Source organism: Paramormyrops kingsleyae, chromosome 8 (assembly GCF_048594095.1).
Source record: "Paramormyrops kingsleyae isolate MSU_618 chromosome 8, PKINGS_0.4, whole genome shotgun sequence".
In the NCBI taxonomy this organism is placed as follows: domain Eukaryota; kingdom Metazoa; phylum Chordata; class Actinopteri; order Osteoglossiformes; family Mormyridae; genus Paramormyrops; species Paramormyrops kingsleyae.
Window position 1 is genome coordinate 28,713,212 of NC_132804.1, and position 12,368 is coordinate 28,725,579.

At 37.8% G+C, this 12,368-nt stretch overlaps 1 protein-coding gene across 2 annotated transcripts in view; it reads left to right on the forward strand.

The window, feature by feature from the left end:
* Positions 1 to 10,626, forward strand: part of LOC111856174 (myosin heavy chain, fast skeletal muscle-like) — a 30,586-nt gene extending 19,960 nt beyond the window's left edge. For both annotated transcript variants that reach the window (XM_072715619.1, XM_072715620.1), the window contains 15 exons: positions 19 to 408; positions 489 to 615; positions 696 to 814; positions 1,066 to 1,262; positions 1,350 to 1,533; positions 1,773 to 1,938; positions 2,017 to 2,141; positions 2,207 to 2,515; positions 2,598 to 2,801; positions 2,902 to 3,027; positions 3,132 to 3,302; positions 3,878 to 3,982; positions 4,071 to 4,166; positions 7,323 to 7,454; positions 10,497 to 10,626. In XM_072715619.1, coding sequence (XP_072571720.1) covers positions 19 to 408; positions 489 to 615; positions 696 to 814; positions 1,066 to 1,262; positions 1,350 to 1,533; positions 1,773 to 1,938; positions 2,017 to 2,141; positions 2,207 to 2,515; positions 2,598 to 2,801; positions 2,902 to 3,027; positions 3,132 to 3,302; positions 3,878 to 3,982; positions 4,071 to 4,166; positions 7,323 to 7,454; positions 10,497 to 10,514 — 2,469 coding nt within the window. In that variant the 3' untranslated portion in view covers positions 10,515 to 10,626. The remainder of the gene's footprint in view (positions 1 to 18; positions 409 to 488; positions 616 to 695; positions 815 to 1,065; positions 1,263 to 1,349; positions 1,534 to 1,772; positions 1,939 to 2,016; positions 2,142 to 2,206; positions 2,516 to 2,597; positions 2,802 to 2,901; positions 3,028 to 3,131; positions 3,303 to 3,877; positions 3,983 to 4,070; positions 4,167 to 7,322; positions 7,455 to 10,496) is intronic.
* Positions 10,627 to 12,368: the final 1,742 nt, after the last annotated feature.

Genomic DNA, 12,368 nt, shown 5'->3' on the forward strand with positions numbered 1-12,368 from the left:
CACTGTCATGTATTTTAGGCTCATATTGAGGAGCTGGAGGAAGAGATTGAGGCTGAACGTGCTGCCAGGGCCAAGGTTGAGAAACTGAGAGCTGATCTGTCCAGGGAACTTGAGGAGATCAGTGAGAGGCTTGAGGAAGCTGGTGGTGCAACTGCTGCTCAGATCGAGATGAACAAGAAGCGTGAGGCTGAGTTCCAGAAGCTGCGCCGTGATCTTGAAGAGTCCACCCTGCAGCACGAGGCTACAGCTGCTGCCCTCCGTAAGAAGCAGGCTGACAGCGTAGCAGAGCTGGGAGAACAAATCGACAACCTTCAGCGTGTCAAGCAGAAGCTGGAGAAGGAGAAGAGTGAATACAAAATGGAAATCGATGACCTGAGCAGCAACATGGAGGCTGTTGCAAAATCAAAGGTATGAGGAAACTAGGATGTTTGAGGCAATTAAAGGTAATTTGAGAATATCCCCCATTTCTATAAAACAATTTCTGACAGGCCAACCTGGAGAAATTGTGCCACACCCTTGAAGATCAACTAAATGAACTCAAGACAAAGAATGATGAAAACATTCGTCAGTTAAATGATATGAGTGCACAGAAAGCCAGACTTCAAACAGAGAATGGTATGTAAAACAGGAATTTCTTAATTTTTTTCCAAAAATTATATATATGTGTGTGTGTGTAAAATAACATGTTTTTGTAGCTGAGTTCAGTCGTCAGCTGGAGGAGAAAGAAGCTCTTGTTTCCCAGCTGACTAGAGGTAAACAGGCCTACACACAGCAGATTGAGGAGCTCAAGAGGCATGTTGAAGAGGAAGTCAAGGTAAGCAGAAATCTAGACAAGAATATTTTTTTAAAATGAACACAGAAATTTCCAAGCATTATATAATTACTTTAAAATTTATGAGAGGATAAGAGAAGTACACACTTTTATTTATGTAAATATGTTGCTAAAGTATTGAGTACTTCAATATTTAAAACTGAGAATAACTCCTATCCTCAATCCTAACCTCAAAGCTTGTTATAAGTGTACACACTATATTTTCAGTTAAAATGAAACTCATCAATTTTTAGGCAAAGAATGCCCTGGCCCACGCTCTGCAATCGGCACACCATGACTGTGACCTCCTCAGAGAGCAATATGAGGAGGAGCAGGAGGCCAAGGCTGAACTGCAGCGTGGAATGTCCAAGGCCAACAGTGAGGTGGCTCAGTGGAGGACCAAATATGAGACTGATGCCATCCAGCGTACTGAGGAGCTTGAGGAGGCCAAGTAACTACACTGACTCTATATATTCACTTAACTCCATAAATAAATGTAAAAATAATTCAGCTGAAACTAAAATTTCACTCTCCACAGGAAAAAGCTTGCTCAGCGTCTCCAGGATGCAGAGGAATCTATTGAGGCTGTCAATGCCAAATGTGCTTCTCTGGAGAAGACCAAACAGAGACTGCAGGGTGAGGTGGAGGACCTCATGATCGATGTAGAACGAGCAAATGCATTAGCTGCCAATCTAGACAAGAAGCAAAGGAACTTTGATAAGGTAAATATATATACACATTAAAAGTACACAAATGAAATAAAAATCCAAACTGCAGTTCTCTCATTATATAGCACGTCATACGTCACATGGGTACAATACCTCCTAGTTGTGGAGTTATTAGGAACCTGCATTATTATTCTATCTTACCATCTTCACAGTGTCACTTCCAGGGATGTTAAGGTTTCTAAAGAGCATAATCTAAAATCTCAAACTACTCCAAGTGTCTTGAATGTTTCCAGGTCCTGGCAGAATGGAAGCAGAAACATGAGGAAAGTCAGGCAGAGCTGGAAGGGTCTCAGAAAGAGGCTCGTTCTCTCAGTACTGAACTGTTCAAGATGAAGAACTCCTATGAGGAAACTCTGGACCACATGGAGACCATGAAGAGAGAGAACAGGAACCTGCAGCGTATGTTCACTCATTTTGTCCACTACACAAATGAAATATGAAATGTTCCCATATAATGAATACTAATTTACACTTCAGAGGAGATCTCAGACCTGACTGAACAAATCGGTGACATTGGAAAGACCATTCATGAGCTGGAGAAGGCCAAGAAGACAGTGGAGATAGAGAAGTCAGAAATCCAGACTGCTCTAGAGGAAGCCGAGGTAATCACACCCATAATTTATAATTAAAATGCATTATTTGCATTTTTTATCATTTACCTTCACAGGGTACACTGGAGCATGAGGAGTCCAAGATCCTACGTGTCCATCTGGAGCTCAACCAGGTCAAGGGAGAAATTGACAGGAAGCTGGCTGAGAAAGATGAAGAGATGGAGCAGATCAAGAGGAACAGCCAGAGGGTCACTGATTCCATGCAGAGCACTTTGGATGCAGAAGTCAGGAGCAGAAATGATGCTCTGAGGGTCAAGAAGAAGATGGAGGGAGACCTCAATGAAATGGAGATTCAGCTCAGCCATGCCAACCGTCAGGCTGCTGAGGCCCAGAAACAACTGAGAAATGTCCAGGGACAGCTTAAGGTATGTATACAGTTATCCTGACAATAAAAGGGGAGAGTGTATCTCTGAATAAGAAGATAATGGAAGTCATGTTATTCTACAGGATGCCCAACTGCACCTTGATGAAGCAGTCAGGGGACAGGAGGACATGAAGGAGCAGGTTGCCATGGTAGAGCGCAGGAACACTCTGATGCTGGCTGAGATTGAGGAGCTGAGGGCTGCTCTGGAGCAGACAGAGAGAGGCCGCAAAGTGGCCGAGCAGGAGCTGGTCGATGCCAGTGAGCGTGTTGGACTGCTGCACTCCCAGGTATGTTTAAAATATCAAAAGTTATGCATGATCTCCCTGGAGACATTGCTCCAATTATTTGCACCTGTATTAATATTAAAAATAAATTAATGTCTTTCAGAACACCAGCCTGATTAACACCAAGAAGAAGCTTGAAGGTGACCTTGTTCAGGTCCAGGGTGAGGTGGACGATGCCATTCAGGAAGCCAGAAATGCAGAGGAGAAGGCCAAGAAGGCCATTACTGATGTGAGTCATGTATTAAAACAAAAATTACTTTGAGATCGTAAAACAGTAGAATATCCAGAACCAACATCATTCTTATAAAAAACAATTGCGAATGAACCTTTCAGGCTGCCATGATGGCAGAGGAGCTGAAGAAGGAGCAGGACACCAGCGCCCACCTGGAGAGGATGAAGAAGAACCTTGAGGTCACAGTGAAGGACCTGCAGCACCGTCTTGATGAGGCTGAGAGCCTCGCCATGAAGGGTGGAAAGAAACAGCTCCAGAAACTGGAAGCCAGGGTCAGCCACTGGATCTATTTTTTCATTAATACTGGAATTCTAGTTATTACTGTTAATATTTATCATGTGGTAAAGCATTTATGTCCTGTTATTGGCTGATGTCCTCGCCAACAGGACACAAGTGATCACTGAATGTATTGATGAGGCTGAAACAGTGTTACCTACAGTATATGCTATGGCCATCCTTGTCACCATATTTCAGGACAACCGAACAATTAAAGTATTTCGCAACATCAACAAAACACCAAATGATGCAATTTGTTAAGGAAGAAAGCAACAGTCTACAGATTTAATTATTTGCCTTTAGGATTTACCGTGGAAAAAATACTGCATAAATGTAGCTGAATTTCACTTATTCAGAATAAACTATATTTAGTGGACATTATTTAGATATGCTTACTTATCACCCAGCATCATGATATATTATCACTATTAATGTCACCTTGCAGTTCATGTAATTCTTAGCATGTTATGTTCTCTTAAAAAGACTATATATTGACTGCATTCACATTTATGACTACAAATTTCAGACCATCATTTCAGCCATGTCTGACAGCTGAATTCCTGTGTTTAAGGTACATGAGCTAGAAGCTGAGGTTGATACTGAACAGAGACGTGGAGCTGAAGCTATTAAAGGTGTCCGTAAATATGAGAGAAGGGTCAAGGAGCTTACCTACCAGGTAGGACTTTATGCGTTTTTATAAAAATGTCACAAAATGGAGAAAATTTGTTAATGTTACTGAATTTTGTGGTCCTTCCCCCTTAAAGAGTGAGGAGGACAAGAAGAATGTGACCAGACTGCAGGATCTGGTGGACAAGCTGCAGCTGAAAGTGAAGTCCTACAAGAGACAGGCTGAGGAAGCTGTAAGTCAAATTTTCGTTGCATATTTATAAATTGCAGAACTAAACAATGAATTTCACTAAATTTGTATTAGGGCATTTTTCCACTGCACCATGTACCGTACTTTTGGTACGGTACTTTCAGGACTTTCTCTTTCCCATTGACTTCTGATACCTGTACCAGAAGTTCCAGTACCCAAAGTGCCAAACCAGCTGAGGTACTGTTTTGATACTGTTTGGCCACATTTAACATCAAATGTTTCATTAGAATGTTTATAAATGATTGTTTATTAAATGTGTTCACTGTCGATTAGTTCTGCAAATAACCTGCCTCTGAAAAACAATACAACCGCTGTCTTGTAAAAAGTTACCAACTCAGAAAAAATAATAACTTAAGTTAAAAAAAAAAAAGTTATGGTAATATATGTGTGGACAAATGAAGAGACCCATGCTTTACTTGCAATCCGATGGAAAGAACCAGAAGAAGATCTGGATGGCATGACAAGAAATAAAATATATGATACAGAAGAACGGGCTTCACTCCTAGTACTATAGCACAATCGAGTGCTGGACCGCAATAAGAGAATCAATCAATTATAACAAAAAGAGGTCACATTTTACTTCAATACCATTTTATTATGCCTGCACACAACACAGACTTGTTTTGACGTAATGCTTTCTTCAGTATGCAGGGTATCATCTTACCTTAACCAAATCGAAAGGCATCTCATGGATGGTTCTGCATACAAGCACCCACCTTTTGATCTTATTTTTAAATTTAGCGAGGAGATAAAGTCGAAATTAAAAACAGCACGATGTGATAAGGTGATTGATTACAATGAGTGTAACTTTTTGCTCCAGAAGTATCCGGTCAGACCAGTAATTTACCAAAAATCCATAAAAGTTTGGTCAATCCACCAGGCAAAATTATTATTTTAAGGACTCGGTCTATCACCTGCCCTGACTTCTAACTTCTTTCATGAATTGAATGAGTTTAAAGAGGTGCATTCGTTGGTGTTTTCATGCACAATGGATGCTACCAGTCTCTACAGGAACATTCCACATGAAGTGAGATTAGAAGAATTAGATTATTACCTGCATAAATCCAACGTGCTACATTCTGGATTTTTACTTTCTCTTACTCGTGATGCCCTTACCAAAAATTATTTTATGTTTCAGGACAAATATTTTTTGAAATTCAGGCCACAGCCATGGGTTCACTTATGGCATGCAATTATGCCAATTTGTTCATGAGTAAATTTAAAGAGGATTTAATTTATTCAGTTAACCTTTTCTGTCAATATTTGGTGTGGTACAAATATATTTATATCTTTTTCATATGGAATGGACCTGAAGTGCAGTTGAAGCAACTGTATGACTATATTCATACCAGCCTGCCTTCCATAAGATTTACTTTTTACTTTGACAATAATGTTATATCATTTTTGGATATATTAGTGGAAAACAGACAATCAGCTGCACAGACATTTACCGCAAGGAAACAGACAGAATTGCTTTCCTAGATTTTCGTAGTTTTCATCCTGCACCTTTAAACGTAGTCTTCCATATAGTGAGGGTGTGACGTATTTGTGACAGGGATGATGTGTTTGAGGTGCGAGCTGGAGAGTTGTGTGCGAAATTCTTGAGGAAGGGTTATAGTAAAGCATTAGTTCAGGACTACTTAGATCGAGTACATAATATTTAACGCTCCAAACTGATGAACTGCGTAACACGGATCAATAGCTATAATAACTGCATCATATTTGTTTACACCTTTGGCCATTTCTCTAATACTTTGAAAAATATTGTGCTGCGCCACTATCATATCTTAAATAGTGACCCAAATGTGAGACAAGTCTTCTGAGATCTGCCACGTTTTAGCTACAAACGAGCTTCAATTATGAGAGACTGCCTTGTACACTCTAATTCCCCTACCCTTATACTGTACATTACCTGCCCCACAGGATACTGGAGGCCAACTTGAAATATTTTAATTGTGTCTTTTGAAATAACATACTTACAGAAAAAATGTTTTATACACCCCTATATGAATAAATTGCCTAAGGTAAGAGGATAATCAGGTAATCAGATGTCTATCCACATCTGTTGTATATTTGCTGTTACTGCATGCCCGTGTGAGTTATAGTATGCGGAAAGGTTAAACGTCAACTAGGAATCAGAATATACTCCATTTCCAATAGAAATGAATCATCACCGGTGGCCAGACATTTGTTGAATACAGCGGGTTATGACTAGGGTTGCCACCTTTGATTTGCAGAAAACCAGGACACTCCGATTTCTTTTTTTTGGGGGGAGGGGCTGGGGGGGATGAATAAATCATTTTTGCATTTTGTATGAATCTCTATTTCCACTGCACCTTGAACTAAGACATTATTTCTGAGCTGATTTGTATTTTAAGTCTATAACAATTACAATTAGTTTAATCTGCAACTTGTAAGTCTGCATTTGTGCTGATATGACAAGAAATTACCATGCATTGTAACCTTTATACCGCAAATGAAGTAGGAACTAGCATATAATGGTTAAAATACCCGATAATTTCTTGTCAAATCAGCGAAAATGCACATAAAATAAGTATGAATTTGCGCCATTACAACAATCAATTGCTGCACGTATTGCTTTTAAAGGTGAGTGCGTACTTGCGTACCAGTTATGTCCACCCCTGATTATAATATCAATTATAATGCTTCATAAGCTCCAATGAAGCTCTGATCTATAATAGACTATAGATACCATCATAATGAATTATAATGGTTGGTGAAAGAATTAAAGACATGTTGTACTGCATTATGAAGGTATCTATAGTGCATTATAGATGAGAGCTTCATAAAGCATTCATAATGCATAATAAACATGGCTATAATGTGTTATGCCTTTTTATAAATATATATATAGCCATGTTTATAATGCTTTATGAAAGTGTTCATGGATTGATCTTTTTTTATCTAGACTATTAAATAACATTAAGAAGTTCATATTTGTATTAAAAAAGACAGTTACCCTGAATCAGTTCTAATTTTATGTCTTTCCTAAAAATCTTTACTGATATAAAAGTAAAAATGTTGTCCAGATGATTGTGAAATTCTCAATGGTAATTATCTATAAATCCATTTATGAAAATGCCAACTTGAACTGATAAGGTCTTTGACTGCTGCACAGGAGGAGCAGGCCAACACTCACCTGTCCAGATTCAGGAAGGTGCAGCATGAGATGGAGGAAGCCCAGGAGCGTGCCGACATCGCTGAGTCTCAGGTCAACAAGCTGAGAGCCAAGAGCCGCGAAGCTGGAAAGGTATAATAAGCTCCAGTCATGCCTATCACACTGCACCCAATGGTTAATGATGTCAGGTAAAAGGCAACGTACGTCCCGGATGGATATCCGTCTGCCACACTGACTATCAGCAATTTAGAGACATCAATCCACCTAATGACTGGACCCACACAGACACTGGGAGGACATATAAACTTCATACACACAGTCAGGGGAGGGATTTAAACCCTGGTACTCATCAACTGTCCTAGCTCCACTTTATATTATCATAATATTGAATATATCAGAGAGGTATTTGGCAGAGATTTTTAACTTTTATTGCCTAATAAATATACAGTATTACTATAACTATGTAAGAAGATAGAAAATAAATGATAAAAATAGCATTGGGAAATAAACAATATAGCTGCAGGTGGCAATTATCGGGTTCCAAGCACAGACACATTGGCCATATTTAACATCAAATGTTTCATTAGAATGTTCATAAATGATTGTTTATTAAGTATGGAACAGTGTTAATTATGACAGATTGTCATACTGTAGTCCTTTGACTAAAATGTTATTTAATTTGTCATAATTAGTTTGTCTAGTTTTAGTTGACTAAATATCATAAGATTACAGTTGACCAAAACTACAGTTCATTTAGTCGACTAAAATTAAAAGTGCGAAGTGTAATGTTTAAAGTCTGCCTTCGATTTCTGAAAGTCATTATGTTCACCATGATGAAATGAAACCAAAGTCAAAGAATGGTATTAAGGTCTGACTGTGCAGTACACAAAGACACATATTTCACTCTTATTTGAAACACAAACATAAGTTTATTAACCCGGAAAGTGAGTACAGTAAAATCAGTTGTGCCATTAGTGCAAAAATAAAATCACTTCAAAGAAAAAGTGCACAGGCTATAATGCCACCAGGCCTGCTCTCTCTGAATATTAAAAAAATATTTGTTATATTTTTATTTGGTATTGTTCGCTGTTAAATGTTGCACCTGAAATTCTCAAATATGTTCAAAGAAAAGGCCAATAATGATATATCAGGGATTTATACCCATTATCAAGAAAAAAAAATCCAGACATTGAAAACATACTTCTCAACGGCTATCAGCAGCAGGAAGCGCAACCGTTCTATTTTAGCATTTTCAATATCAAAATAATTACCTCAAGGCTACAATTCCAATAGTGAATTGAGCCAAAAATCAACTTTCCTCTCTTTCAGGTGATTTCATGTTCATTGAAGTTTCCGCTTTTTTAACAACTATATAAAGTAATGTTATTTGTTATATAAATCAACTCAGGTGAAACAAAAAATGTACGTTTTTAGGGTTGCCAAATCTCAAGCTTCTGGTATGATACTCACGCTTTCAGACTCACGCAGGAAATCTTACGGCAAATCTATATTACGCCATTATAAACCTAAAATTAGCTATGTCAAAAGTGTATTTACACGGTTAAATAGAAAAGCATTTACAAGGTAAGAACTGCTACATATACGTGCAGACATCTCGAATTGAAAATCTCACTCCAGCCAGCTGGCCGAAGTTGGCAACCCCGCCTTTTATTTGAAATGAAAAGTAAAATGCACTGTTTCGCCTGAAATGGCTTGTCATTCCGTTTGTGTTGTTACTCTGACAAATATAAAACGAATATGAGAAAAACACGTCACGTTTTATATCTTTTCGAAATAATAAGACCGCCCATATCTTACTCTAATAGCAATTAAAGTGATAAATTTGTATGTATTTATATTAAAACGAGACTTTAATTTTATTACCAGTGTGGAATTATCGAAAGCAATACTTAAATCCATGAACACTAAAAATATACAGTATGACATAAACGCAAGTGTATTAAGCTGTTACGGCTTAAGTTAAGCACTTTATTTAAGCATGCACAATTTTCATTTTATTTATTTTCTCTTATTTTGAAATGCAGCCCTACTTTTATTTAGTAAATGAAAAACATTATACATATCGGCAGTCATACATATATGTTCAGTTGTATGTCACGTAACAATAAATATTGTGAAAAGGTTTTTGAATTGTACTGAATTAATTTGATTTGACAGTCAGGTATTGATTACATGCAATGTTGATACAAGTAATAGGGTACTTAAATATATATCACACTAAATAGTTAGACATTATGATCTTCCGGACCTTTGCTTCAAGAAATTTTCTCTTACCCCTGCCTTAGATTAGTTCTGATTGGATCTCGTTTTTATTTGTTGACGAAAGTGTCCATACACTTTGTCATAGTCTTAGGCCTCGCGAAATCATATTTATTTAGCTATCATCTTGTTGTAGTCAGAAAATAAAGATCGTTGACGATAACTACGACGAAAATTTTTCGTTAATAAAATTAACACTGGTATGGAAGCACTTTGTGTATGTACGACTTCTTAATGTCTACATTACTCTCTACATTAGTATTAAGTCCAACAGACTATGGGCGCTAAACTACTACCATGAACCCTCCATCTTTCTGTGTCCAGTGGTTTCTGAGATATAAGCTACTTGGAGTTATAGCAACCGTTACTAGGTGATTTTTATGAAATTTAGGGAGTGGCTTCAGAATGCCATGTGAACTATTTGGTCACTATTTGGTCAATATTTGGTTTGGTGAGAATCAAAAGTTCTATCGATGAGAAAATGCCACACCTAAGAAATACATTGGTCTGCAGCATGGGAACAATTTGCAGCATCTGATCAAAATCCTACAAATTTTTGTATACATGGTCTCAAGATGCTACAGTTCAAATTTTGTGTGAATCAGATGAACAGAGTAGGACAAGGTCAAAGAAGTGCTATAACTCCACCATCAGACTGATGGGTATGATTTTGCTTCCCTGAGTATCGGGAGGAATTCTGCACCACTCCGGCAATTTTGGTGTTTCTACACCGTATGGTCTCTGCTCCCCATATCGTTTTAGTGAAGAAGAAAAATAAGAAAAAGCAGAAGAAGAAAAATTCTAGCAAACATAATAGGGTTCCAGCACTACGTGCTTGGTCCCCTAAAAATGAAATAATTTAAAATGTTCTGTTTTCTTTTTATTTCCTTTAAGGGCAAGGAGGCTGAATGATGGTTGAAAACAACAAGACAAAGCAACAAGAAACTATACAATATGACTTTCTTGTGAATTGTCCTTCTACAAATATTTGTCAATAAAATTACTTCTTCATATCTGCAAAAAATCTTGTATGTTTTTCATGAATACATCTGTATATTACTTTTGAACACTGAAATAGATTATGGTTACTCTGTAGAGCATAAACGTGCTGCTAGACCATTTTAAAAGCAAATAAAATTCTCATGATCTTTTTTAAAATCAATACCTTACTTTCCTGGTAACATACTGTAAAGGTGTGGAAAATGTCATTTAACATGTTTTAGGTGTCACACATCATTTTGTCAAAAATCCCTTGGCAACATCTTGCCATACACTGACAGATGTACTTAAAAATTACATCATTTGTAATTTGAATCTGAAAAAGGTCTCTTTATTCACAACTGCAATTCAGAATAACTGATAACCAAGATTTCTGTAGAAAAAAAGATGGCCCCTCACATACATTTAACACCACTCATCAGGAAATTGTTTTGAAATACTAGAAAGACAAAGTCTTTAATTACTTGCAAGGTAGCAATTTAGTAATTTTTTCAGTAAGTACTTAAAAATGGCTTTACAGCACTGTCTCTGAAACCATTAAGACATGTAGCCAATGCGTTTACCAAGTGGTGGGCAAACTGAATGCACCTTCTCTGCTTTACACTCATATCGTAATTCTATAACACACTTTTTGCAAAACTGTAAACCCAACCTACTGGATTCCACTCAGTTCACTATTTTATGATATACTTCTAGCAAGAGTATAAACATTGGTCTCTACATTCCTACACAATTTTGCCAATTGCCTTTCTACTATGACACATGTGAGAACATCTTTAAGTAATGAGTTCACTTACAAATCAGACCTTGAGCACCATGAATAGGCCACAGATAAACATTTGATTTGGACAACAATGGAGGCCGACATTGGACAGAGAGTAAGAGGGATGCAAACTAAAGGAGGACAAGGAGGAAGCGGAGGAGGAGATGAAGAAGTAAGAAGAGGAGGAGGAGAAGAAGGAAGAGGTGAAGTAGGATGGGGATGGAGAGGACAGGGAAGAGGAAGAGAAAAGTTAGTAGCACAATAACTGATGAAATCAGACTGACTGTGGTTGACCAGGTTGACAACCATGGGATGAGCATGAAGGAGGCCATAGGTAATGGGTTCAACCAAATCTGAGCCGCTATTCTGCTGCAGGGATCATCCGAAATGAGAATTGGTAAGTTACTGTAAGTACTGTAGACTAACTGGTAGAGCAATATGCACTAAATCAATTCAAATGTTGTTGCAGAACTGCAAGAAAACCAGCATCCGGGGAAAGGGGTCACCCCAGAGCAGGAGACCCACATTGTAAATATGGTCATTACAAATAACTGCATCAGACTCAGAGAACTGCAGGACCATATAATAGCAGATAATGCCATATTCGTCAACATAACATCAACAGACGGCTATATTGTTTTGTCTTGTCACTTTCAGAGAGTCAATGCGCTAGAAGCATATGCAGTATATCATAAGCTAATATACACTCACCTAAAGGATTATTAGGAACACCTGTTCAATTTCTCATTAATGCAATTATCTAATCAACCAATCACATGGCAGTTGCTTCAATGCATTTAGGGGTGTGGTCCTGGTCAAGACAATCTCCTGAACTCCAAACTGAATGTCAGAATGGGAAAGAAAGGTGATTTAAGCAATTTTGAGCGTGGCATGGTTGTTGGTGCCAGATGGGCCGGTCTGATTATTTCACAATCTGCTCAGTTACTGGGATTTTCATGCACAACCATTTCTAGGGTTTACAAAGAATGGTGTGCAAAGGGAAA